At 41.7% G+C, this 25,270-nt stretch overlaps 1 protein-coding gene across 1 annotated transcript in view; it reads right to left on the bottom strand.

The window, feature by feature from the left end:
* pola1 (polymerase (DNA directed), alpha 1) overlaps nt 1-25,270 on the bottom strand; it is a 314,072-nt gene that overhangs the window by 193,999 nt on the left and 94,803 nt on the right. Inside the window, exon 26 of the mRNA XM_068040569.1 lies at nt 23,586-23,708. Within this exon, the coding sequence (XP_067896670.1) occupies nt 23,586-23,708 (123 nt within the window). The remainder of the gene's footprint in view (nt 1-23,585; nt 23,709-25,270) is intronic.

Genomic DNA, 25,270 nt, shown 5'->3' on the forward strand with positions numbered 1-25,270 from the left:
TAAAAAATCATTCTCGAAACTTGGACTAGAAAGGCCAACATTTATTGTCCATGTCCGGTTGTTCTGAGGTGGTTGGCCTTCTTCAACCTCTGAAAATTAGCAGTAACTTGTGAGGCTACGTCAGAGGGCAGTTAAGAGTCAAACACATGGGACTGGAGTTGCATATAGACCAGACTGGGTAAGAACAGCAGATATCTCATCTCTAAAAGGCATTAGCAAACCAGTTGGGTTTATACAACAATTCAACAGCTTCATGGTTAGCTGTTACCTATACCAGCTTTTTAGTTCTATATTTTAAAATGAATGTTGAATTCAAATTCTGTAACTGGTCATGGTGGGATTTGAACTCCTCTGAAATCTAAGTGCATACCTCTGTATTACTACACCAGTAACATAGCCACTACGCTACAGGTTGGCTTTCCCAAATGCAGTGGGTAATTAAACGATCTGGTATGGCATTTAGCCATACTCACCAGATTTATACTGAACTATCCATCATTAGCAGGGCAGCATTGAAAGCATAAGAAAGCATTTGTTCCTGCTCCAAAATGCTATCTGGCAAACGTTTGCCAGAAAAGAGTACATGCTTAAGGACCAGGGTCAAGCTTGTCTGTGATGACAAATATCCATCTGTTAGTTACTATCTCAGGCTTGCATATACAGAATAGTCCCCAGGGCAAGGCGGTGGGGGTGGGGGGGTAGAGAGAGGAGGCAGCATTAAGAGATATTGCTGATTAGAAAGCAAATTCCAGCACAATCCCCAAAGTTAGGAGAGTAAAGAGAAAGGGTGGAGGTGACACGATAAGTAGGAAAGAAAAATGGGACAAAAAGAACCAAAAAATGTCTAACTAGTTTATTTTAGTTTCATATTTGTCAGGTTTTTTTTTGGATCAAACTATTGGCCTAACACATTTATATCAGCAAGTCTCTACTACAAGGCTATTCATATTCCATTTTTCACTGTTTTGGGTATTTATTCTAGGAAGTATTTAGAAATGACCTTTGTATTCTTAATAACTGGCAGATCATCTCTAGATATACAAACTGCGCTCTGTTTGCTCAGATCACATTTCACATACCAAAGCTACTGACTGTCAGGATTAAATTATGGCTGTTAACATAACCATCATTCTAACACAATGCCAATTTATTGACAAGATAATAGTTTTAATTTTTCTGAGAAATCACTGTACGTCAGCCACATAGCCAAAGATCTCAGGTGGTGTAAATGAACATGCGTACGAGCTCCAGTAATGTCTGCAGCAAGATCGTAGTTATAATTTCAGTCAATTAACTCAAGATAGCTATTTAAAATTGTACTGTGGTATATAGGTGACAATTTGGAAGAGAATCATTGAAAGAATCCATTTGCTACACTGCACTTTATTTGGAGGGGGGGGGGGGGGGGGTAAAGGAGGGTGACACCACTCCAAAATGTGAAAAATCCAGTTTACCCTAACAACGAAAGCTTTCCCCTGCAATGTGGATCTAAGCCAACTGCTTTAAATTAAACCAAGGTCTCCTATTCCAGCTGTCATTACATTAGAAGGTAATGACAATTTCAGCAAAGCAGCCTTTTACCACGTTAATGCCAGCACGCTCAGATACATAAAATGAAAGGGCCAGCCCAGTTATTAATCATTACCTACACGTAACAAAATAAATCAGTCACTTATTAGGATACAAGAATAAATCAAGGAAAAATGGACAGCTTTGATTGACTGCAGCTACCTTATGCCGATTGATTTGCTTAATCTAATCACATAATCAAAACAAGCAATGGTATTATGGCATTCCTACTGCAACAGACACACATTGGACAAGATCCATCAGCAGTGTTTCACACCAGTGGCAGGAAAAGCAGAGTCTCACCCTGGAGTAAACTGTGGGCTGAGCACAAAGCAGCACTGGCAGCAAACTCATGAACAGCTTTCTGCTAGTCTACTAAAAGACTAGCCATCGCTGAATAGTCTGCACGCATTCACTTTCCAGACTCAAATGAAGAATCCCACCTGAGGTGAGGTGCTTGGAGCCACTTCTGGAACCACATGCCAACCTGACTCACTTTCAGGAGAGGACAACAGAAAAGTTATGGGCAATGGGAAAGAAGAGGTCAGCTCTGGACAAATGTAGATACAGAGCATTAAGTTACAATGATCATAAATCTATTTGTGACATAATTAGTATTACAACAAAGAGGATGAACCTCAAGTGATTTAAAATGAAAATTGAAGCCCACATTGGTTACCTGATTTGATCAATTGTCCTACTGTTGGAAAATGCAACAGATGTACATGCATTTTACTTCATATCGAGTGTGTCTGGAATTATATACATAACACTCTGATACATGGTGATGGATTTCTGTGTTCTGATTACATTGAGAGATTCAATGTTTGTTTGGGTCAGTTGGTAGCACTCTTCCCCTTGAGTCAGATGTACTGGGTTCAAGCTCAACTCTAGGACATGAGCGCATAATTTACTGCACTGAAATGTCAGCTTAGAAGAACAAACCTGCATTTATATAGCATATTTACAGCCCATTAATTACTTTCATAATGTGGTAATACTGTTGTTTTGTAGATGGAAGTGTTGAGTGTTCCCCACTGTTGGCCGTGCCATCTTTGAGACGGGATTTTAAATCTGCCTGCTTATTAAGGTGGATGTAAAAGATCCTGTGGCATCAAAGAAAAGCAGGAGCTTTTCCAATGTTCTGGCCAACATTCTTCTTTCAAAGCAGGTTAATTGTTCATTTTGTTCACTTGTAGCTTGTGGAACCTTGGAGTACGCAAAACTGGATGCTGAATTTGCATCATAACAGTGACTGCACTTCAAAAATAATTCATTAATGGTGAAGTGCACTGGGACACCTCAGGACATGAAACGTGCTATATATAAATATGCTTTCTTCTCTTTATTTTCAATCAATGGCTCCGTTTTTAAATTTTAAGGTTACATATAAATGTAGAGATCAGGTTATTGATGAGACAATGAGATAGGTCATGTTTCTGTTGCTTTGAATATCCATGGAGAAATTTCATGGTCAAAGACACATCATTTATGGTGCTGCAACAGGGTGACAGACAGCTTCAGAGGGCAAACTGAAGGATGAGACACCTCAGACTCTGCTCTTGCCTCTCCTGGTGGCAACGCAAAACCAAAACTTACAGAAGCCTTACATACGAATTAGGAGCAGGAGTAGGCCACTTGGCCCCTCGAGCCTGCTCCGCCATTCAATAAGATCATGGCTGATCTGATTGCAACCTCAACTCTACATTCCTGCCTACCCCCAATAACCTTTCACCCCTTGGACCACCTTGGAGCAGCTGAACTGTCAATTATCTCATCAGAAATAATACATTGTACAGAGCACCAAAAATGATGAAAGAAAATCAAAAATGCTTTACTATTTAGTATCAGGCTCAAAACATGTTGCATTTAGTCTAACCCAAAGACGCTTGTTGGTAAACTAAATCATTCAACTAATCCTACTACAGCACAGAACAGAAATGCAGGAGATAATTATTAAAAGATGAAGAGAAACTGGACAGGGGTAGAAACAGGGAATGCAAGAGGTACCGTTTGTTGAAAGCCATTAGTACTTCTTTGTGGGATGGCACAAGGACTAGGGAACACAGATTGAAGGTTTTGGGCAAGAGATGCAGGGGGAATATATATATATATATTTTTTTTTAAAGAGATACAGCACTGAAACAGGCCCTTCGGCCCACCGAGTCTGTGCCGACCATCAACCACCCATTTATACTAATCCTATACTAATTCCATATTCCTACCACATCCCCACCAGTCCCTATATTTCCCTACCACCTACCTATCCTAGGGGTAATTTATAATGGCCAATTTACCTATCAACCTGCAAGTCTTTTGGCATGTGGGAGGAAACCCACGCAGGCACAGGGAGAACTTGCAAACTCCACACAGGCAGTACCCGGAATTGAACCCGGGTCGCTGGAGCTGTGAGGCTGCGGTGCTAACCACTGCGCCACTGTGCCGCCCATGGAAGCACTTTTTTATGGCGCGTGGTATGACCTGGAACTCGCTGCCCACAAAGGTGGTGGAAGCAGAGATAATCAATGACTTCAAAAGGAAATTGGAAGGCCACCTGAAAGAAATAGACTTGCAGGGCTGTGGGGATCGAGCGGTGGAGTGGGACTGATTGAATAGCTCTTTAGAGAGCCAGCATGGACTCGATGGGCTGAATGGCCTCCTTCTGTGCAGCGAATGACTATGACTCTACGAGAGAGCTCTAAGCCCATTGAAAATCACTGCCCCTGTTGTGATAGTGTCAGCTATGGCTCAGTTGGTAGTACTCCCGCCTCTGAGTCACAAGGACAAGTTCAAGTCCCATTCCAGGACTGAGCACAAAAATCAAGGCTGACACTCCAGTGCAGTACTGAGAGAGAGTGCTGCACTGTCGAAGGTGCAATCTTTCAGGCGAAAAATTAAACCAAGGCCCTGTCTGCCCTCTCGGGTGGGCATAAAAGATCCCTTGGCACTATTCTGAAGAGGAGCAGGGGAGTTATCCCTGGTGTCCTGGTCAATATTTATACCTCAAACAACATCACAAAAACACAGGTTATGTGGTCATTACCACATTGCTGTATGTGAGAGCTTGCTGTATGTAAATTGACTGCCAGATATCCTACATTACAACAGTGACTACACTTCAATAAGTACTTAATTGGCTGTAAATTGCTTTGGGATGTCCTGTGGTCATGAAAGGTGCCATATAAATGCAAATCTTTATTTTTAATGAACCATCTCAGGGTGCACGGTATTTCTCCCCATCGTTGACATCACTGGAGGCAAAGAAAGCTGACTGAGTCGTTTTCTACTGAGGTCAAAATAAAATGTTTTGTAATTTAAAAAAAAAACAAGACACATTTAATGAAAATAGTAAATGTTTTAAACAGAACAAAACATACACGCACCCACTCTAACTTCTCTTGCTTTTTAATATCTAATCTTTAGGGTATATACATAGGACATCATTATGGGACAAAACATGGTTTATATGTTTTACATCACTTCTAAAAACAGGGCAGAATGTATACACCAGCTCTTGCTCTCTGCATCGCCATGTAGCACATTAACATTGAGATGTCACAGACATGTCCAAAGCTAATTACAGACTGAGAACAGGAATTGAATTGTTAATTATGGGAAGTATCTGCAACCTAAATCCAACTTTCCCAGAATACATTTTCTCCTTCACATGAAACCGCCAATACCCAGGTAATGACACAAAAACAAGGATGAGTTACTCTCATAAACTTAGGCACTCGACATTTGCCAGTTCAGCTGTCCGTCTGTAAAATACAGAATTAATTTGCACTTGTTATAGCAAGTTACCAATTAATGCAATTCAGAGAAAAATGCTGACTATTAATAACCTTTCAGATCAACAGATGTGCATAAAGCACAGCTTTGAACTGTGTCAACATAATAGTGCTGAAGTTGAGTAAAGTGTCTAACAATACCAGATAATTGTGATAATCTGCTGCCACGCATGCTCAACATGCCCTAATGGCAGCAGAGATTGTTGAGTTTAGCAATGATGTTTCAGCTGACTTATGTGAGCAGTCAACATGAAATGTGTGTGGAAGACTGGGCTGGACAAAAGAATAACCCAACAATGTTAAGAATCTTGGCCAAATGATCCCTACAACCATTATTCTTCTCTGACAGAATTCTATCCTAGGATAGCATGACAGCCTTTTCACCATGACCTTTTGCCAAGAGGAACAGCTAAATTTGAAACCAAGGAGGAAAATTTTCAAACATAACTGTGAATTTCAGCAATGAAATGGAGCCAGAACAGCTGCAATATCCAAAATTCCTCCCTTTCCAGATCTCAAATCTCTGCAAAACTTAGTGCTTTAGAGCAAAAGTTCAGATTTACTGTCAGGTCCCTTTATGTGAACTCAAATGGTTCAGCTGACAAGTCTGAACATGCTAAATATAATCAGGGCTCAGTCTCAGTTCTAAAGATCAGGATACAAAAGAAACTGCAGCATTTCCCCTTTGTATATTTCGACAAGACCTGTGCATAGTGTTGTGAAACTGGATGAACAATGATTTCCTTCACTAATTTCTCCACCTTTCCATCCTTTTTGAGTCAGGCCCAACAGTTGCCCAACATTGGTACACCACCTCCTCAGCAAGAACAGAGCATGTTTTAAGCTTCACCACTCCCACAGCTTATACACAACTCAGTTATCAGGCTTAGTCAGGTCAGATTTACACCTTCCATTGAATTGAAGACCTCATTTGCTGCTCACGATTCCAGATGGCAGCCCCAACACCACCAAGCAAAATTCAGGCAACTCAACTGAATGCCTGAAAGTCTGAGGCTCTCATGTTCAAATGCAGATTGGGGATATAGAACTGCACAGCTACCCAGCCACTTGCTGGAGTTTAGGAAGCTCAAATCAAATCTTAAAAACTATAAATCCATCACATCCACAGGGGAATGTTAAAATTTGAGTTGCTGTTTTAAAAATTAGGGGCACACACATACCTATATATGGGTGCACAAAGCTTAAAGAAAACGTTTGCAGCGTTATCATGATGACTTCAGCAGAGAAATTTTCATATCGCGTCCACTCAAAAGGAAAAAGTTGGATAGTGTCTGCAGATTGCCCTTTGAGCAGTACAACACTGGTTATAGGTCTGTCACTGGCGCTGATGGCGATGGCAGGGAATTGGGAATACTGAACAAGTACAGAAAACATTAAACTCAAGTTTATTTCGTCACTTTATTGTAAATTGATACCAATATATTTACTTCTCACTAATTTAGTCCTTCTTTGCTGACTTGCGCCTATGATCATCAGCCCTAACTCTGCATGCAACAATCCATGCAAGTTGTGGGCAAAGAGGCAACATTCTCGCACCGCTGGTCCCTGCCGCTTTAAGCATCGGAATGGCGGAACCATCACCGTGGGCTCCTCTGGGTCTCATTGAATCGCACCACAACTTCCAGGTTTCGGAGCAAGTGAGATCCCGGAAATTGCAATGCCATTGCAGCCCTCTATAGCAATGAATGTCTCAGCGTTCACCACTATTGGGAAAGGAAAATCCAGGTCAAGTCTACAACAGACCAAATTATTTTCATGTAAAGACAACCAGTTTTTGTCTAAAAGATTGTAATGATCTCCAGAACCAATTGATATTTTTCTTTAAATAAGATGGTATCCCTATTCCCCAAAATAAATGATTCAATCCAAATAACTGACCTGTGGTCAATCATAACTGAATATCCTGATGATGAGGACACAAGTTAAATCGGGGGAAAATGAAATCTGGGGGGAGGTATCAATTTCAAATGCATGTGATCAAAGTGAAAAAAAACATACATTCTTATAACCAACATCTCTGAAGTGAGTTAATAAAAATTATTCTGTAGTCTGCTACCTACAGTTATTTAGGTTTTGCAGCAATTTCCAATAAAACAATCTGACTTGAAGATAAATTAATTACACCTGTTACAGCAGTTAAATGTCTGTACAAATTATTTTTTACAATAGTGGTGCGATGATTCTATTACCAGTCTCTGTGCAACCCTCGCAAAGTTGTCTGAAGTAGGTAGTAATCTCAACCCAATTAGACCACATACTGTTTTCCACTGCAATCTGCTATGAGGTGAATAGTATTTAATAACTTAACAGTTTTCACCCAATCCCTTAACAAGAGACAGCAGTTTCCAATCCATTAATACTCTACTGTCCTGGGATTTTGCCAAGTGAGGAGCATTAAAAACATCACGCCAACAATCCTACCAGGAAAAATGACAACCAGAGTTTAGGAAATAAAGTTTTAGTTTAAAGCACTGACAGCAAAACTTGGGCTGAACATGGTACGATGACTAATTCAAAACAGATGTACACACACACTTCAGAAACATGAAAAGAGCAAGATAATCTTCCCAGCTATCAGCAACATGTGGCAACCAATACATTATGATGTTTCCGACCTATAACACACATATGAATGTGCAGTTTGGATATTAGCCATTTTATCTGATACAGATTCAATCTCAAGGCGATGCTTTAATTAACGGCTCTTACATAAGGCAAGTTTTCCTCTGCGACAATCTAATCCAGGCTAATGGGATCAAGCTAGTTTCCCAGCTGTCTGTAAGGGTTGCATCTTTGGCCAATGTCAACTCGCTGGGCACAGTTACAGCGGCTGTGGTACAGAAAGGTAGAAAAGTCGCTTGGCCTGGACTGTCCAGATGGGGAGCTCTCAGACATGGTCAAGTCGGACAGGGAGGACACACGCGAGGCCAGCCACCTCTTCACAGCCAGGTAATAATTAGAAGCTAAACCAACTCTCAGTAGCTAATAGTTATTTACAGCATGGGAGGAAAGAGGCGAAGTCTTAACAATGGCACAGAAAATATTATAAAATGAGAAATTACATCATCCACAGCAAAAGAGAAACAACCACTAGCCGTGCTTCCCTGTTGTGTGGCCGCCTATCCATCAAAAAGTAGACGAGATTAGTTATGTTCCACAGGACAACACGCTCATAGTAGCATAAAAACAGAAAACCACTTTATAAGTACTTGGAGTCATCTCGAACAAGGGTCATGTAAATCCAAGACAAGTACACAGGTCAAATGTTACATCCAGTCAGCCTCAGGCTCTTTGAGGCGAAGGGGAGGTAGGGGTGTTTACAAAGTTAGTAGTCACAGATGAAAGGTATTCCTTCACCCAGGAAGCCCCTTTTCACTCAGCGACCCAGGATTTTTTTTTTGAAGACCAAACACACATGATGTTTTGTTTAAAAATACAAGATACCTGAATTTAAGCATAGATTACATTTACTCAAGTTGAAGATAAACATCAGGTCTGTTTGCAACTGAAAGGAGATTAAAGTTGGAGATCCTATACTGAGTTTTCTCTCTTTTCAGATGCTTACATGCCCACTGTATATTTTCAGCATTTTACATTCTGATTTCAGATTTCGAGTATTCACACTTTTATCTTTAGGTTAATGATGGAGATGCGCCTTTCAGATGTACTGAAGTTCAGACAAACTGGAGTATTAAAATGCAAGGACATACTGGCAAAACAACCAGAAGCATGTCTCACAGTTCCGCAAAATCTCATTCGTTGCTATTTACCCAGCATCTACCAAGCACGGTATGTTCAGAATTACAAATGGAATCTGGGTAAGAGTGTCATACTCAAGAGACAAAAATCACTGCAAATAGGTGAAGAACGAATAATAATTGTGGCAAAAAATTAGCACCTTTAACCTAGAACAACATCCCAAGGCACTTCACAGAGGCACAATCAGACTGAAATGGACACCAAGTCAAAGAAGGTGGTATTACGAGGCATGACCAAATGTTTAGTCAAAAAGATGGGCTGTAACGATGGCCTTAAGGGAGGACAGAAAGAGGTTCTGGGAGGGAATTAATGAGTATGTGGCCTAGATAGCTGGTGGCATGGTTGTCAATAGTGGGATGAAGGAAATGGCAGATGATCCTCTATCCCTAGCTGTTGGTGCAAGAATTTGGTGGAGGGATGTATTTATAGAACCACAAGCGATTACAGAAATAGGGAGTGGTGAGGCCACAAAGGGATTTAAACACAAGGATAAAAAAAAGTTACAAAGAGGCATTGAGGGAACCAGGAACCAATACAGGTTGGCAAGGGATGGGGTGATGAATGGTAGCACGCAAGCAGCAAAGTTTCAGATGAGCTGAAGTCCACAGTGAATGGAATATCAGATAATGGCCAAGAGAACATTGCAATAGTCAAGTCTGGAGGAGACCAAAGTCATGGATAAGGGTTTCTGTATAAACTGGATTAAGACAGTGACGGAGGAGGGCCATGTTAGACGTGGAGTAGGTGGTCTTTGTCAGAAGCTCAGCTCAGGGTCAAATAGGATGCTAAGATTGCAAACAGTCCAGTTCAACCTGAGACAATGGCTGTGAAAGGGATGGAATTGGCAAAAAGGGGCCAAAGATGCTGGCTTCCATCTTCAGAATGCTCTGCTGGAGAAAATGGATAAAATACATACAATCTGACAACACAGGGGCAGTGAAGGGATCAAGAGAGGAGGTGGAGAGGCAGAGTTAAACATGCCAGTGTACATGTGGAAGCTGACACCATGTGTGCAGATGTTGCTGCCAAGAGGCAGAACATAGCTGAGAAACAGGAGTGGGCCAAGATAGGTCCCTGGGGCATTCCAGACAGAATAGTGTGGGGATGAGAAGCAAAGCCATTGGTGTAAATTTTCAGGCTATGATTGGATAGGTAAGAGTGGAATCAAGTAAGAGCAATTCCTTGGAAATGGACAATGAGGAGAGGATGATGTGGTAAACTATATCGAAAGCTACAGAGGTCAAAGATTAAAACATTACCATGATGAAAATCTTCTTTGGGCCTCCTTATCTCGAGAGACAATGGATACGCGCCTGGAGGTGGTCATGATGAAAATACTTGTACTATTACACACTTCTAGATCAAATCTGAATGTCAAGTCCTGAAGAAAGCTTCAGAATTGATAGGTTCAAGTACAAATAGCGATGCATGCGTGCAAGTTCAGATGACTTGCGTTAGCTTAGATAAAACATATTCCTAATCTTCTAATACATTGAAGTAAATTACAGAAATGATCAAGTCCTTACAAGTTGTAAAGGTCTATCTCCCATCATTTGACCACAAGAAGAAAATATTTCCCATGTGGAAAACAAAAGGGCTACTCAGAACTTGGATTAAGCATAATTCTGTGTTCAAAATGATCCATTCCATCAAAACCTGAGAGAAGGTAGCAATAGGTCCACATTAAGCTTGTGACAACATTCCCCCAGTGCTCAATGGATTTACGCAGTGGGTATCTGAACCATACAAAAGATCCCAGTTTCAATTCTGAATCAGAACTGAGTTATCTAATCTCAGTCAAGATACAACAACAGCATTACAACTAAAAAGAAAAATAAATACTTGCATTTATATTGCACCTTTCATGGACCACCAGACATCCCAAAGCACTTTACAGCTAATAAAGTACGTTTTAAACGTAGTCAGTTGTACTGTAGGAAACGCAGCTGCCAATTTGCACACAGCAAGCTCCCACAAACAGCAGTATGATAATGACCAGATAATGTGTTTTTGTGATGTTGATTGAGGGATAAATATTGGCCAGGACACTAAGGATAACTCCCCTCCTCTTCTTCAAAATAATGCCATAGGATCTTTTATGTGCACTTGAGGGGGCAGATGGGGCATCAGTTTAACATCTCTTCCTAAAGACAGCACATCTGACAGTGCAGCACTCCCTCAGTACTGCACTGGAGTGTCAGCCTTAACATCCTGGAGTGGGACTTGAACCCACAGCCTTGTGACTCAGAGGCGAGAGCGCTACCAACTGAGCCACGGCTGACAAATTAAAAACAATGGCCCCGCTCCCTATTAGAGATTGGTGGTGGGGTGGAGGAGCCAGGGTTGGTCTTCCTGATTGCTGGAAATGTACATGTCTGGCCCTTGGAAAGGAACTCAATCATCAAGAGTCACACATGAAAACTGGCCATTTGGTTAAACTACCCAAGAGCGATTGGTACAGTGGCAAGAAGGTGATGCTTTGCTTCAAGAAGGAAAGGGGAAAATTGGGATTGGCTTGGTGGTGATGGTGGTTTGGGGGGGGAGCTTTTACTGGAACACTTTCACTGGTGGGTATAGCAGAAATTCTCTTTTGCAGACTCTTTAATAAACAATTTTTCTCAGACTGTCAAAAGGAACAATATTTTTATGAATGATCCTGTTGAACCATGAACCTTTTGCAGCTTGTTACAAACTTTCAAATCACATTTATTCTTAAAGGTTGTAAATGTACCAGAATATTTTCCTTCCTTTGGAAATGAAGATTTAACCTCCATTACATGAACTCCAACTTGATTGAAAAGATTATACTTTTAAAAATCTGTGGTGATTCCTAATTTGGTATAGTAATGGAATATTTAACTTCTTACCTGTCCCCATCCTCATATTTGTTAATGTCATTCATGGAAAGCCAATAATATTCACCAGCAATGACTAAGTTGCTTCATAGGTCACAGCAGTCAGTGAAACAGTCAAACGTGACATTATAAACAGCCACCAAAAGTTCAACAGTACAAAGACTTTCATTATCTATGTGACATACAATAATATTTGACACCTGGAAGCATAGTACTGACTATTCAGTATGGTTTTGGTTCATCCTTCATCCCTTTCAGAACCAAGAATTACAAAGCTAAAACAAAAAAAAAATGTTTACCAATAAACTGAAAAAAAAAAGTGCAGTTTCACAGCATTGTGATGGAATTGGAATTACTCAATGTTCAGCACTAGGGCTATAATGAAGCAAGATCATTAAACTTGAGGTTTCATTACAGCCAGTGAAGTGCCTCTATAAGTAAAAAAAGAAAAACAACTGAAAATGCTTGAAAACTCAAGTGCAGTGTGTATTCCAGCTAAGTGCTGAATCTTTGTTACACTTAAATTCAAGACAATTTTGGACAGGCTAATTAGACAGCTCGAGTGGTTATGGACGCAGACAAGTACGGTATCCAGAACTGATCTGAGGTGCACAAAGGCACAACTTTGCTCCATGTGAAAGATTTTATAGAGTGTGCCGCCACCTGGTGGACCCTCAGAACACAGAAGTTACCAGCCAAGTCAATAAGGTTCTCAAAACTTTTAAAATAATCAAAAACTGTTTAAAAGTTTCAAAATTATCAAGTAAAAAATAATTACCACTATTTATCCACTGATCCAAACACCAGTCAAGTGGAATCTTGGTTCATATCCAAATAAAACTCAAAATGATTCAACAATACATATTTCATAGATTAAAGGAAATCTCCAGGTACCGTACCACTAAAATACTTGTGTTAAAGATTGTAAACTTGCCTGTTTGTGCACTACAGTAATATCCACTTTAGTAAGGAGAATAGAAAAGTGGAATGTTTTTAAAAGGTTAGAGACTAGTAAATATTGGTATTCAAAGGGATTCAGGGGTCCTTGCACATGAACCACAGAAAGTTAACATGCAGGAGGTACAACAATTAGGAAAGCAATTACTATGTTAGCCTTTATTGCAAGAGGGTTGTAGTATAATAGTCAGGAAGACTTGTTGTAATTACATAGAGCTTTGGTGAGACTATACCTGGAATACTGTATAAAGTTTTGGACTCTTTACTTAAGGAAGGATACACTTGCTTTAAAATGGGCGCAACAAAGTTTCATTAGATTCCTGGGATGAGAGGGTTGTCATGAGAGATTTTAGAAGAACAGACCTATATTCTCTGGAGTTTAGACAAATGAGGCGATCTCATTGAAATCCATAAAATTCTTAGAAGGTTCGGCAGGGCGGATGCTGAGAGGATGTTTTCCCTTAGCTGCAGAGTCTAGAACTCGGGGCCTTAGTCTCAAGACAAGGGGTTGGCCATTTAGGGCTGAGATTAGGAAAAATTTCTTCACTGAGGATTGTGAATCTGTGGAATTCTCTGCCCCAGAGAGCTGTAGATACTCAGTTGTTCAACATATTCAAGGCAAATCTTGAGACATGGGGATAGGGCGGGGAAGTAGAATTGAGATCAAAGATCTGCTATGATCTTATTGAATGGCGGAGTAGGCTCAAGGGACCATATGGCCAATTCCTCCTATTTCATATGTTCTTATAAATGCAAGTCATGGCTTTTCAACTCTCTCTCAGTCAACCAGAAGTGCTTCCGTTTGGCTCCCACTTTTCTCCCAAAGCTACCCAAATGGGCCGGCTCCAGCACCACTCCTTTCTCCCTCCCTCCAAGGCACACCCAGAATAAACCAGCTCTGCTCACTATTTTCCCTCCCTCAGGATGGACCCAGAGTAATCGCGCTCTGTTCACTCGCTCCTTCCAAAAGCACACCCAGAATAATTCAGCTTTTTAAAATTCTTTCATGGGATGTGGGCCTCACTGGCAATGCCAGTTCTGAAATGCCCATTCTGAAATGCCCTCGAGAAGTTGGTGGCGAGATGCTTTCTTGAACCGCTGCAGTCCTTGGGTTATAGGTACACCACAGTGCTGCTAGGAAGGGAGTTCCAGGATATTGGCCCAGCCACAGTGAAGGAACGATATAGTTCCAAGTCACGATGATGTGTGATGTGGAGGGGAACTGACAGGTGGTGGTGTTCCCATGCATCTGCTGTCCTTGTCCTTCTAGTTGGTAGAACTTGCGGCTTTGGAAGGTGCTGTCGAAGGAGCCTTGGCGAGTTGCTGCAGTGCATCTTGTAGATGGTACACACTGCTGCCAATGTGCTTCAGTGGTGAAGGGAGAGGATATTGAAGATGGTGGATGGGGTGATCAAGCGGACTACTATATTCTGGACGGTGTTGAGCTTCTTGAGTGCTGTTGGAGCTGCACTCATCCAGGGAAGTGGAGAATATTCCATTACAGTCCTGATAGGCTTTGGGAAGTCAAGATGGGGGTTACTCGCTGCAGAATTCCCAGCCTCTAACCTGCTCTTGTAGCACAGTATTTATATGGCTGGTCCAGATAAGTTTCAGGTCAATGGAAATCCCAGGATTTTGATAGCAGGGGATTCAGTGATGTAATGCCAATGAATGTCAAGGGGAGATGGTTAGATTCTGATGAAAGATCACTGACTTGAAATGCTAACTCTGCTTCTCTCTCCACAGATGTTGCAAGACGTGCTGAGTATTTCCAGCACTTTGTTTTTATTTCAAATTTCCAGAATCTGCAGTAGTTTGCTTTTATTTGGTTAGATTCTCTCTTGTTTGAGAATGGTGCGGCACGAATGTTACTTGTCACTTATCAGCCCAAGCTTGTATATTGTCCAGGTCTTGCTGCACATGGACACAGGCTGCTTCAGTATCTGAGGAATCGCGAATGGTGCTGAACATTGTTCACTGATGGTCTGCACATCGCCACTTCTGACCTTATGAAGGAGGGAAGGTCATTGATTAAGCTGCTGAAGATGGTTAGGCCTAGGACACTACTCTGAGGAACTCCTGCAGCAATGTCCTGGGGCTGAGATGACTGGCCTCCAACAATCACAACCATCTTCCTTTGCGCTAGGTTTGACTCCAACCAGTGGAGGGTTTGCCCCGATTCCCATTGATTTCAATTTTGGCAGAGCTCCTTGATGCCACTTTCGGTCAAATGCTGCCATGTTGTTAAGGGTAGTCAGTCTTACCTCACCACTGGAGTTCAGCTCTTTTGTCCATGTTTGGATCAAGGCTGTAATGAGGTCAGGAGCTGAGTGACCGGAGCTCACCCCTTCCCTCCCTTCTTCAGGATGTACACCCAAAGTAATCCAGATTTGCTCAGCTGCTCCTTCCGAAGCACACAGAGTAATCCAGCTTTGCACACCCACTCCACACCCCTCTCCCTGAGGTTTGCCTAAGTTTAACCTTCTCCCACTGGCATCTGTTCGGAGCATTTCTGCCATTCTCCCCACACAGATGAACCCAGCCGGCACACACCACCCCCCACCTCACATTGACCTACCCCAGGACCATCAACCTCCCGGCCTAACCTAAATGGAAGGATAGATGGTAAGTAAACCATTAGGCTGAACATTATATGCTTTTAAAATGGCAAAATTGTTTTTTTTAATGCCACAATCAAATGTACATTGTTGATCACAGGTTCAACTTTATATAGTTGCCATGTAATTCTCAAGTTTGTAAATTACATTATTAATCGAACAAGTTATATTTGAATAATTAATCGCTATAGCAGTTGTTCACTGGAAGCACTCTCACCTCTGAGTCAGAAGGTTGAGAGTTCATCCCATTCCAGAGATTTGATCACATAATCTAGGCTGGCATTCCAGTACAGTACTGAGGGAGTGCTGCACTGTTGGAGATGACATCTTCGGATGAAACATTGAACCCTGTCTGCTCTCTCAGGTGGGCATAAAAAGATACTGCGGCGCTATTTCAAAAGGAGGAAGGGAGTTTTCAACCAGGGTCCTGGCCAATATTTACCCCTTAAGCAAAATGATGGAAGAAAGATTATTTGACCTTTTCCTTGGTACTGTTTATGGGACTTTGCTGTACGCGTTTGATTGCTAAATTTCCTACAGTACAACAGAAACTATACTTCAAAAATACTTCATTGGTTATAAAGCACTTTGGTATGCCCTGAAGTTGTGAAAGGCATCTATATAAATGCAAATTTGTCCTTTCATAGAAAATGAATTTTTTTTTTATAGTTGTTCAATGCGTCATTCGTAACAGAAACCAATCCCCCTTAGTTTGGATCCCAAGTTCCCTTTTCCACTAACCCATTCTTGTACAGCAAGTCTATAAAAATGGGAGAAAAAATAATTCTCACACCCGTTTCCTCCTTCTCCCTCACCCTACTCCCGAGAGAGAGGCCAGAACATTTCTGTATGGAGTCCCAAATCTGCCTCCAGATCTTCCTGCCAAGTGAGAGCGAAAATGTAGTCATATATAAAAATGGAGAGACAGAAAAAGACAAACTGTTTGAGAAAAGTGTTAGCCAGACCAAGCAGCCATTAAGGGAATGGCTGGATCAACACCACTCTGACTTCCATTGCTTAAGCCAGACAACAACTTGCATTATGAGAGAGGTGGAGGGGTTTAAGGAACAATTCCAGGGAAAAGTAATTACATGATCAGGAGTTTAGTGGAAATGGGATTAAGGAAGCAAGAAGTGGGTTGCAAGGACAAAATGAACTTGGGGCTTGGAGGAAAAACTAGGGCTAGGAGTGCAGCAGGGATTCAGGGCTAGGTTATGGGAGTAAAGGGCTTAACTCCCTTGTTTATACTAATAATACAAAGGCTGCTGTAACTACCCGCCATCATTCAATCAAAAAAAATGGAATGATCATCAGTGATGAGATCCTTCTACTTCAGAATATTTTCCCTGTTATGCTAGTATGTTCCAAAGCAGAGTGAAATAATTCCTGAAATGCCCAGTTTAGGATTGCAAGAGGCTCTGAGAATCGATAAACTGCCTGTTGCCACTCCAGTGCAATACCTTCAAGTCTGTGTGTATTCAGGAAGCAAGTCAAATTTGAGAGATATCCACCCTTATTGTAATTCTGACAACATTCTGCTAAAAGGGGAATAAATTGCATGGTACAATAATATCCACCAATATATAAACAGGCAATTCAAATCGTGAATTTCAATCAGTGGTGTGGCGGCACACAGAAATTAAGACAATGTTGTATGCCATCACTCAGTTTCTGGACCGCACCATTCACCACAGTGGCGCAGTGGTTAGCCTCACAGCTCCAGCGACCCGGGTTCAGTTCTGGGTACTGCCTGGGCGGAGTTTGCAAGTTCTCCCTGTGACTGCGTGGGTTTCCGCTGGGTGCTCCGGTTTCCTCCCACAGCCAAAGACTTGCAGGTTGATAGGTAAATTGGCCATTGTTAATTGCCCCTAGCGTAGGTAGGAGAAAAGTGTGGATGTGGTAGGGAATATAGGGGTAATGTAGGATTAGTATAAATGGGTGGTTGTTGGTCGGCACAGACTCGGTGGGCCGAAGGGCCTGTTGTAGTGCTGTATCTCTCTAAATAAAAAAGTGCACTGTGGAAGCCAACTACAGGTATTTTATGTAATACCTTGCAACAAAGGACTCAAGATTTCTGCTGATATTACTGCCAGGACTCTTGGTGATCTACCTCGTCTGAACAACAACTTGTATTTACATAGCACCTTTAACCTAGTAAAACGTCCCATGTGCTAACTGAATATTAATTGCATTTAATTGTATGCACGTGGCGGGTATTAACCGGAGATTCACTTGCGCCCCTGTAAAAAGGAACAGATTCAAACTGTGGCTGTTGGGTCATGAGGTTCAGGTTTGTAACATGTAACTCTGTAAATAAATGCTTGCAAGTATATAAAAGATTTAGCTCCAGTGCTATCCTTCACCATCTGGCTTTCTGGATTATAACACCAAGCAAGGTGCTTCAAAAGAGAATTAACAAATTTGACACTGAGCCACATAGAACAGATGACCAAAATCTTGGTCAAAGAGATAGGTTTATGGGGCATCTTAAAGGAGGAAAGAGAGATACAGTATTTAAGGAAGGAATTCTGGAGCTTAGGGCCTCAGCAGTTGAAGGCACAGCCGCCAATGATGGAGCAAATAAAATCGGAGATGCTCAAGAAGCCAAAATTGGAGCAGTGCAGCTATCGTGAAGAGATGTGGTGCTGGAGATTGGAGATAGGGAGGCGCAAGGCCATGTAGAGATTTGGAAACCAGGATAAGAATTTTTAAATTGAGGCATTGCTTAACCAGAAGCCAATGTAGGCCAGTGAGCACAAGGGTGATTGGTGAACGGGACTTGGTGTGAGTTAAGATACAGGCAGCAGAGTTTCAGATGACCTCAAGTTTACCGAGGGTAAATGAAATGAGAGGCCAGCCAGAAATGTGTTGGAATAGTCAAGTCTAGAGGTAACAAAGCATGAATGTGGGTTTCAGCAGCAGATGAGCCAAGGAGGGGCAGAGACAGGCAATGGTACATAGATAGAAAATAGGCAGTCTTGGTGATGGAGCAGATGTGTGGTTGGAAGCTGTCATCTCAGAGTCAAATATGACACCAAGTATGTCTGATTCATTCTCAGTTACCAGGAAGAGGGATGGAGTTGGTGTCGGGGAGCAGAATTTGTATTGGACCGAAGATAATGGCTCAGTATGTATGTAGTTGGAGAAAATTTCTACTCATCCAGTGTTGGATGTCAGACAAGTAGGGATAGTTTACCATGGAACACGCCAGAACTTCTAATATGTCAAAAAATAATCCCTGCACTCCGTGGGTTCAGACATCTCCCAAGTGGTGAGCATTAATATTATAGGATACAAGAGGCCTGTGGTGCTGAGATAGGAATTTGCAATGAAATTAAGGGTACCACCTTTGGTCTTCTTTTGAACGAACATTATGTTACAGACCCCCGAGCACAGGATCTTATGCAAAGGCACTTTAATATATCAGCAGAATAAGACCAGCCTAATGTATTCCAGCAATATATGTTTGGCCTTGGGTCAAGGAATATAATGCGAACCATTTTTATTGTGAACATATTGCATTACCCTTATTTTCTTTCCCCTGGTAGCTCCATCATGACCTTCTCTAGATTCTGTACAAAATGTCGCCTAGCCGACTCCACCATACACCTCCTGACCACTGGCCCTTATCTGAATCTTTCATCCTGAAAGATATACAGACCATCAGGCCCATTATTGCCATTTGCACCTTTAGTCTTCCACTTCTAGGGCCCCATTAGGATTAGACACGGAACATTATTATTGCTCCTCATAACTTTGATGCCTAGACTGACAGAGTAATGCCAATATCATGCAAGTGCAACTCCACTCCCTCCCTCCCATTTACTTATTGACACAATTGCAACCCTGGACAGCTGCCCCCTCAATCCTGATGAAAGTAATTGAACCACAGGAAACAGCAATTTGTTCCACTGTCCTCCATAATGAGAAAAACTCAAATAGAAAGTAAAAGGCAAAGCTCAGATTACCAGAACCACCCTCCCCATCCCCCCACACCGGAACCTCTAGGCATGAAAGAGATACCAACCCCTCTCCCTATACAGAAATTTAGAAAATTCAGCTCATGTAATCATCCCCAAAAGTGCAGAAAAGGGAAGGTGTAGATCACCACTATATCAGGCCAATGACATCGTGCTGCTGCACCTTCATAAGTCCTGGGCACAATCAGTGCCACCACCAGTACTCTCCAGTATTAGACAGAAAAGGAGAAATAAATGTTCAAGAGTCAAAGAAAAAGCGCTGGGCATGAGATAACGGCAGAGATCATGGCTTTAGGTCCCAGTGATATTGGGGAACACAGACTGTCGAGCAGCAAGGGAGAGACAGAATGGGCATTAGGTGAACAGGAAGAGTAAACAATAAATGTTCCTGTCTTTATTGGTGCATATAATTGGATGTCTGAGACTGGAACCTAAGGATTTGTATGACTCTCCAAATATGGAACATAGAAGTATACCATATGTTAGAGACAAGTGGGAAAGAGTGAGGGTGGCTTCCACTTTTCACCTCTCAACTGACCGCAGATAGTGTTTTATTCCCTGAGTATTTAAGGGTCAAATAAACAGACAAACGACAGGTTTTCTCGCAGATTTAAAAAGAAAGATAACTATTCATTAAAACAATTGCCAAAAATGTTCGAAACCTCACTCACTCACGTATTCACACGCACAAGAAGAGATAGAGAGTAGAGGTTAGTTCACTTCGAAATCTTCTTGATTTTCTGGAAGTATTTTTAACAGCCTGATCGTCCCTTGTCTTGGAACTGATGAAGTGTTGCAGACTCCTTTTGTTAAAACTCAGTTCAAAGTTGGTGGTAGAAGTCCTGGTTCAACTTCTCAGATGGGGAGTTTTCAACGCAACCTTGCAATCACACTGCCACCATTGTTTAAAGATGGCGCTGGCAGGACTACTTGCTTAGCTGGATTGATCTCACAGCTTCTCTGGGTGGAATGGCTTTTCTTTCTTCTTTCGAGATTTATTTCTTTTAAAGTTAAAAACTTATTAGGTTTTGTTTTCAGTCAGGTGACTCAAGACCCTCTTCCCTGGGATGTTCATGCAGTGTCCAAGGATGTGGGGACCATTGTTATACAATGGCGTGCGAATGTGACCAATTTGAATAAATAGGTGCTATTTCACACCTATTATCTTGGCCTTGGCTCCAGAGTCAGTCTTCTGCAAAAGCCTTTGCTAGCCCAATTTTTGATCGGAATAGTAAGCATGGAATGGCTGTTTTACATATCAATGTGCCTCCTCAAGGATTCCAGACATTAATAATAGTCCCATCTTCAACAAACACGTTGACTGGCAGTAAAGGAGGGGATCACCTGACCTCTCCCTCCATGTTGCCAGGTAGCAAAGTGTCCATTTTCTTGTAGCTTAACTCAACAGTTTACATTTATTTCATAATTCCTCCAGCTCATTTCATATTTCATCACCGTTCCCTCCCTGAGCGTGACACAAGCCACTGAAAGATCACAATTAGAACAATGCATGCAATTTTGGGCACCCCAAGACTATACAGTATTAGAACCATAGAAAAGAGTACAGTTGAGATTCACTAAGACAATATCAGAAATGTAGAGCTATATCTATGAACAAATGTGCAAGACATTATTTTATTCTTACTGAAAGAATAAGAAAGCATTTAATAGAGGTTTCCAAAATTATGAGTGTAAACAGTGAAAGATTGCTTCCAATGATTGGTTCATTGGTAACAAAAGGGAGAGACTACAAACTACCAGAAAAAATAAGTTTAAGATATTTTAAACACACAGGGATTATTAGAACATACTGGGCAGGAAATTGGCTTATTTGCGCCCATTTTCTTCAGGCACGAGTTCTCTGACAGCTCGAATATAACATCCACAAAATGCACGCACACAATTGTGGGATGAATCGAGCCGGACATCATTTTGGTGAGGCCGTTAGCATACATGTGATCAGTGGATGTCTGCTGGATATGCAGAGCAGCCAGATCATGATGTCAATCAGTGCTGATTTGATGGTAACGGTGCCATCTTGGAGCTCAGTGCACCAGCTAATGCCCTCTTTTAGCTCACACAAACTGAACATATGTTCAACAGGAAAGACCCACCACAGCACCCTTATTTAAAGGAATCATCAATTACTTTCTGGTTAGTTACTGACTGATTTCTTCGGGCTACTGCTACCATTCTACAAGTGTTTGGTGCTTTCTGTAGTTGTTTCAAGTTGCACATGTCTACAGGGAGTGGAGTGGCAGTGCTGAGGGACCTTTTGCTAACATTAAAGCTTCTGCACAAACCAGTTGCTCCCTGATATGGCAGCACATTCATTGGAGAATGAACAGAAGCCATGCAGAGCAGAACAAGCTGCTGGAAGAGGGAGGAGGAGGAGCGAGGAGCAGGGAGAAGTGCTCTCCGCAAGAGGCCAAGGTGTTCAAGAAGCAATTCTCCTACGTGAACCTCAGCGAGGAATAATAAGCGAGACGTCTGTACTTCAGTAAGGACTTTCTCACTGAAATCTGCCACCTGTTGCACAACTGCAGCCTCAGAGCCGGGCAAGGATAATGTTATCCATGGTTGTGAAGGTGACCATGGTGATGAACTTCTATACATCTGGCTCCTTCCAGGCTGGAGATATTTGCAACATTTCAGTTTGTTGCCCACTTTTCATTAGCGAGGTCACTTGAGGTTCTCTATTCAATGAGAACTAACTTTTCATTCTCTTACCAGAGACAGGCAATTGAAGCGAGCACGTGGCTTCACTAGGATTGCAGGCATCCCCGTGGTGCAGGATGGCACTACGTGCACGGACATCACTTTGCAAGCGTCGCATGTCTGAGTGCCTATCATCCAGAACTGAAAGGAATTCCACTTCCTCAATGTCCAGCTCACGAGAGACCAGAGGCAGCAAATCATGCAGGTCAATGCCTGGTATTATGGCAGCAGTTATGGTCCTTCAGTCTGCAGCACTGCACTGGATCATCTGCATTTGAACCACCACGATTCCAGTGCACAACCCAACACGTGCGCAGCATGCATACAATGAAAGCCATGCTGTCAGATGTCATGCAATAGAGCAGACCACTGGGGTGCTCAAACAACACTTCTGCTGCCTGATCCTATCTGGAGGAGCCCTGCAGTACTCAGCAGAGCAGGTGTCACAATTCGTGATGGTCTGCTGTTTGCTGTACAAACTCACCACCATGAGAGCACAACATCTATACATCAAGCAGCTGACAAGCATGAAGAGAAGGAGGCAGCGACCGAAACCTAGACAGGCCCTTCCTGCCTGGGCTGGTTGTGAAGAACTCATCCAACTGCGATACCTTGAACCGCAACCCTAATTCTGCTTTCACCAACAGTCCCAGCTTGCGATTCATGAACATGGATATGTGTATATATTAAGTCTTCAATGCTATGACAAAGACGACCTGCAATCATTCTAACTTGCTAATTTTTGGTGTGCAAGATTACTTGCAGAGTTAGGAAACCGGCACTAGCTAGCAGAGGGAATGGAGAATATATTTCTGGTGTAATAACATGTGCAGTTATTAGACTGGTTTGAGATACAGCAGAAGTGGTTTCATTTTGAGGTTCCATCCTGGCCGGTGTCAAATGGAGATACCAGCACTGAATCACAGAGTGAAGAATTCTATTCCTCACCTCATGAGCACAAAAGGAATTAGCTCTGGTGATTTTTCAGTTGGTGTAGCTACCTTATTAACATAAGGTGGAGAGGGTGATGAAGAACTTGCATGAGGGTTGCATTACTTCAGCAGCTTATCTGACAAGTAAATGACCAAAACATTTCAAATCAAGGTAGTTGCATGCAATCAAAACAGAAGCATTCTAGTGACTGTTCTAACTTACAGGGTTATGTAGCTACTGGACATTTATTACTTACAAATGTACCTAATTTTCACCATGTAATTCAGCAAATCATAGTGGTCATATACAAATACATACATAGAAACATCTCCAACCCAATTAAATGTTAGAAATTATTGGAATGATCTCAGAACAAACACCCACCTCTCTTCCTTTGAGAGTGACCAAAGCAGCAAGTGGCTTGGCATAGAATCTACTGTAGGAGAATCCCAGACAGCCATACATACTATTAGCTGTAAGCTTCAGGGCCTTTTGTCTGATGTCATACTGCAGCAGAAAACAAAGTCACATATCATTAGACTAAATAAAGCACCTCTCAAAGAAATGATAAAATCTTAACTTCATTCAGGAGCAGACAAGGAGGATAATCTCTGGTGTCAACATGCAGAAAGTCCCTACAACAGTATCTGCAGTTGCAAAGTAACTGGCATTATTGAAATGCTAACCAGAGAAAGCCACAGTATCATTGTAAATGCCATAAGAAATTGCGATAATCAAACAAATTACCAGCCTATTACTATTGCCTAATTCAGCACCGGCTTCAAACTAAAGACATTCTATATTTCTCACTTGCAGACATCTCCAAGAGTGACAACTGATGTTATAAATATTAAAATGTTTCAGCATTTTTTCCCCCAAAGACAAATCATCTCAAAATGCTGCTGTGAAGTGATAAATCAGTAATATACCCAGAACTGTCACATTACTAAGGCAGTAATCGTACTAACATGTTTCAGTATCATTACAATCCCAACCATGATATAGTTCAGCTTTTACAGTCTGCCCAAGTTGCCAGTCAAGTGATAAATGAAAACAGCCGCTCCTGCCTCAGTGAAGCTCGGAATTTACTGAGGTGGTGTCTTTGTTGAAAATTACTTGGGGCGGGGGGGGGGGGGGGGGGTGGGTGGAAGGAATAAATAGGGAGACAGCAATTTGAAAAGGTTGATATCCCTTGCAAATATCTGTAAAGTTGAAGACTTCAGCTAGTTGAGATCTCCATTTGCTACCCCACCCCCACACAAAGACAAGAGAAGTAGCCACTAAATGCATGAAGATTTTAAGGAAGTAAAAAGCCTTTAAGTGCCGGAACCATTGTGGGTAAAACCTTGCTACCTATTGTTACCTACAATTTATATTTAAAATGGTGCAATTTTGTGCATTTTAAAGCAGCAAAAAAAACTGCTTTTATATGGTATGCTTTAGACAGAAAAATAAAACGTTACAAGTCACCAACTTCTCCTCCTCCTGCCCTCCCCCGAAAAAATTCAGACAAATCTAAAAGTATGAAAAAAATAAAATTCTTGTAAATAATAATGGATTTCTATATAAAATTCTGGTCCCTTCAGTCAGTTTGCATCTGAGTCCATGCTTCAGTTCTTTTACATATTAACTCTTTTTTTTAAAATGTCAAAGCCTAGGTATCTTTCAGCAAGTGAAATGGAACAGACACCGTTCAAGCCCTCCAACCAGCCAGACAACACTTCGCTAGAGTTTGGGCAGTAAGTTAATACTATCCAGATAAGTGTTTCATCGAATCATACATCATGGAAGGAGGCCATTTGACCCATCGTACCTGTGCTGGCTCTTTAAAATTGCTATCCAATTAATTCCACTCCCCTGATCTTCCTGCAGAGCTCGCCATATTTTTCCTTAATTTGGCCTTAACCATAGCAGTCTGCAGTGTCCCAAGTCATCGGCCAGGCTTAAAACGGCTAAAATACTGACTGAGCATAGAAGCACCTATGAAGGTTCTTCTCCATTGCAGCATATTCTCCTCAATCAAGATTCCACTTCATTCTTGAGGGAACGTCTAGTTACTCTGAGGAAAT

The sequence above is a fragment of the Heterodontus francisci genome, chromosome 10 (assembly GCF_036365525.1).
Source record: "Heterodontus francisci isolate sHetFra1 chromosome 10, sHetFra1.hap1, whole genome shotgun sequence".
Taxonomy (NCBI): Eukaryota; Metazoa; Chordata; class Chondrichthyes; order Heterodontiformes; family Heterodontidae; genus Heterodontus; species Heterodontus francisci.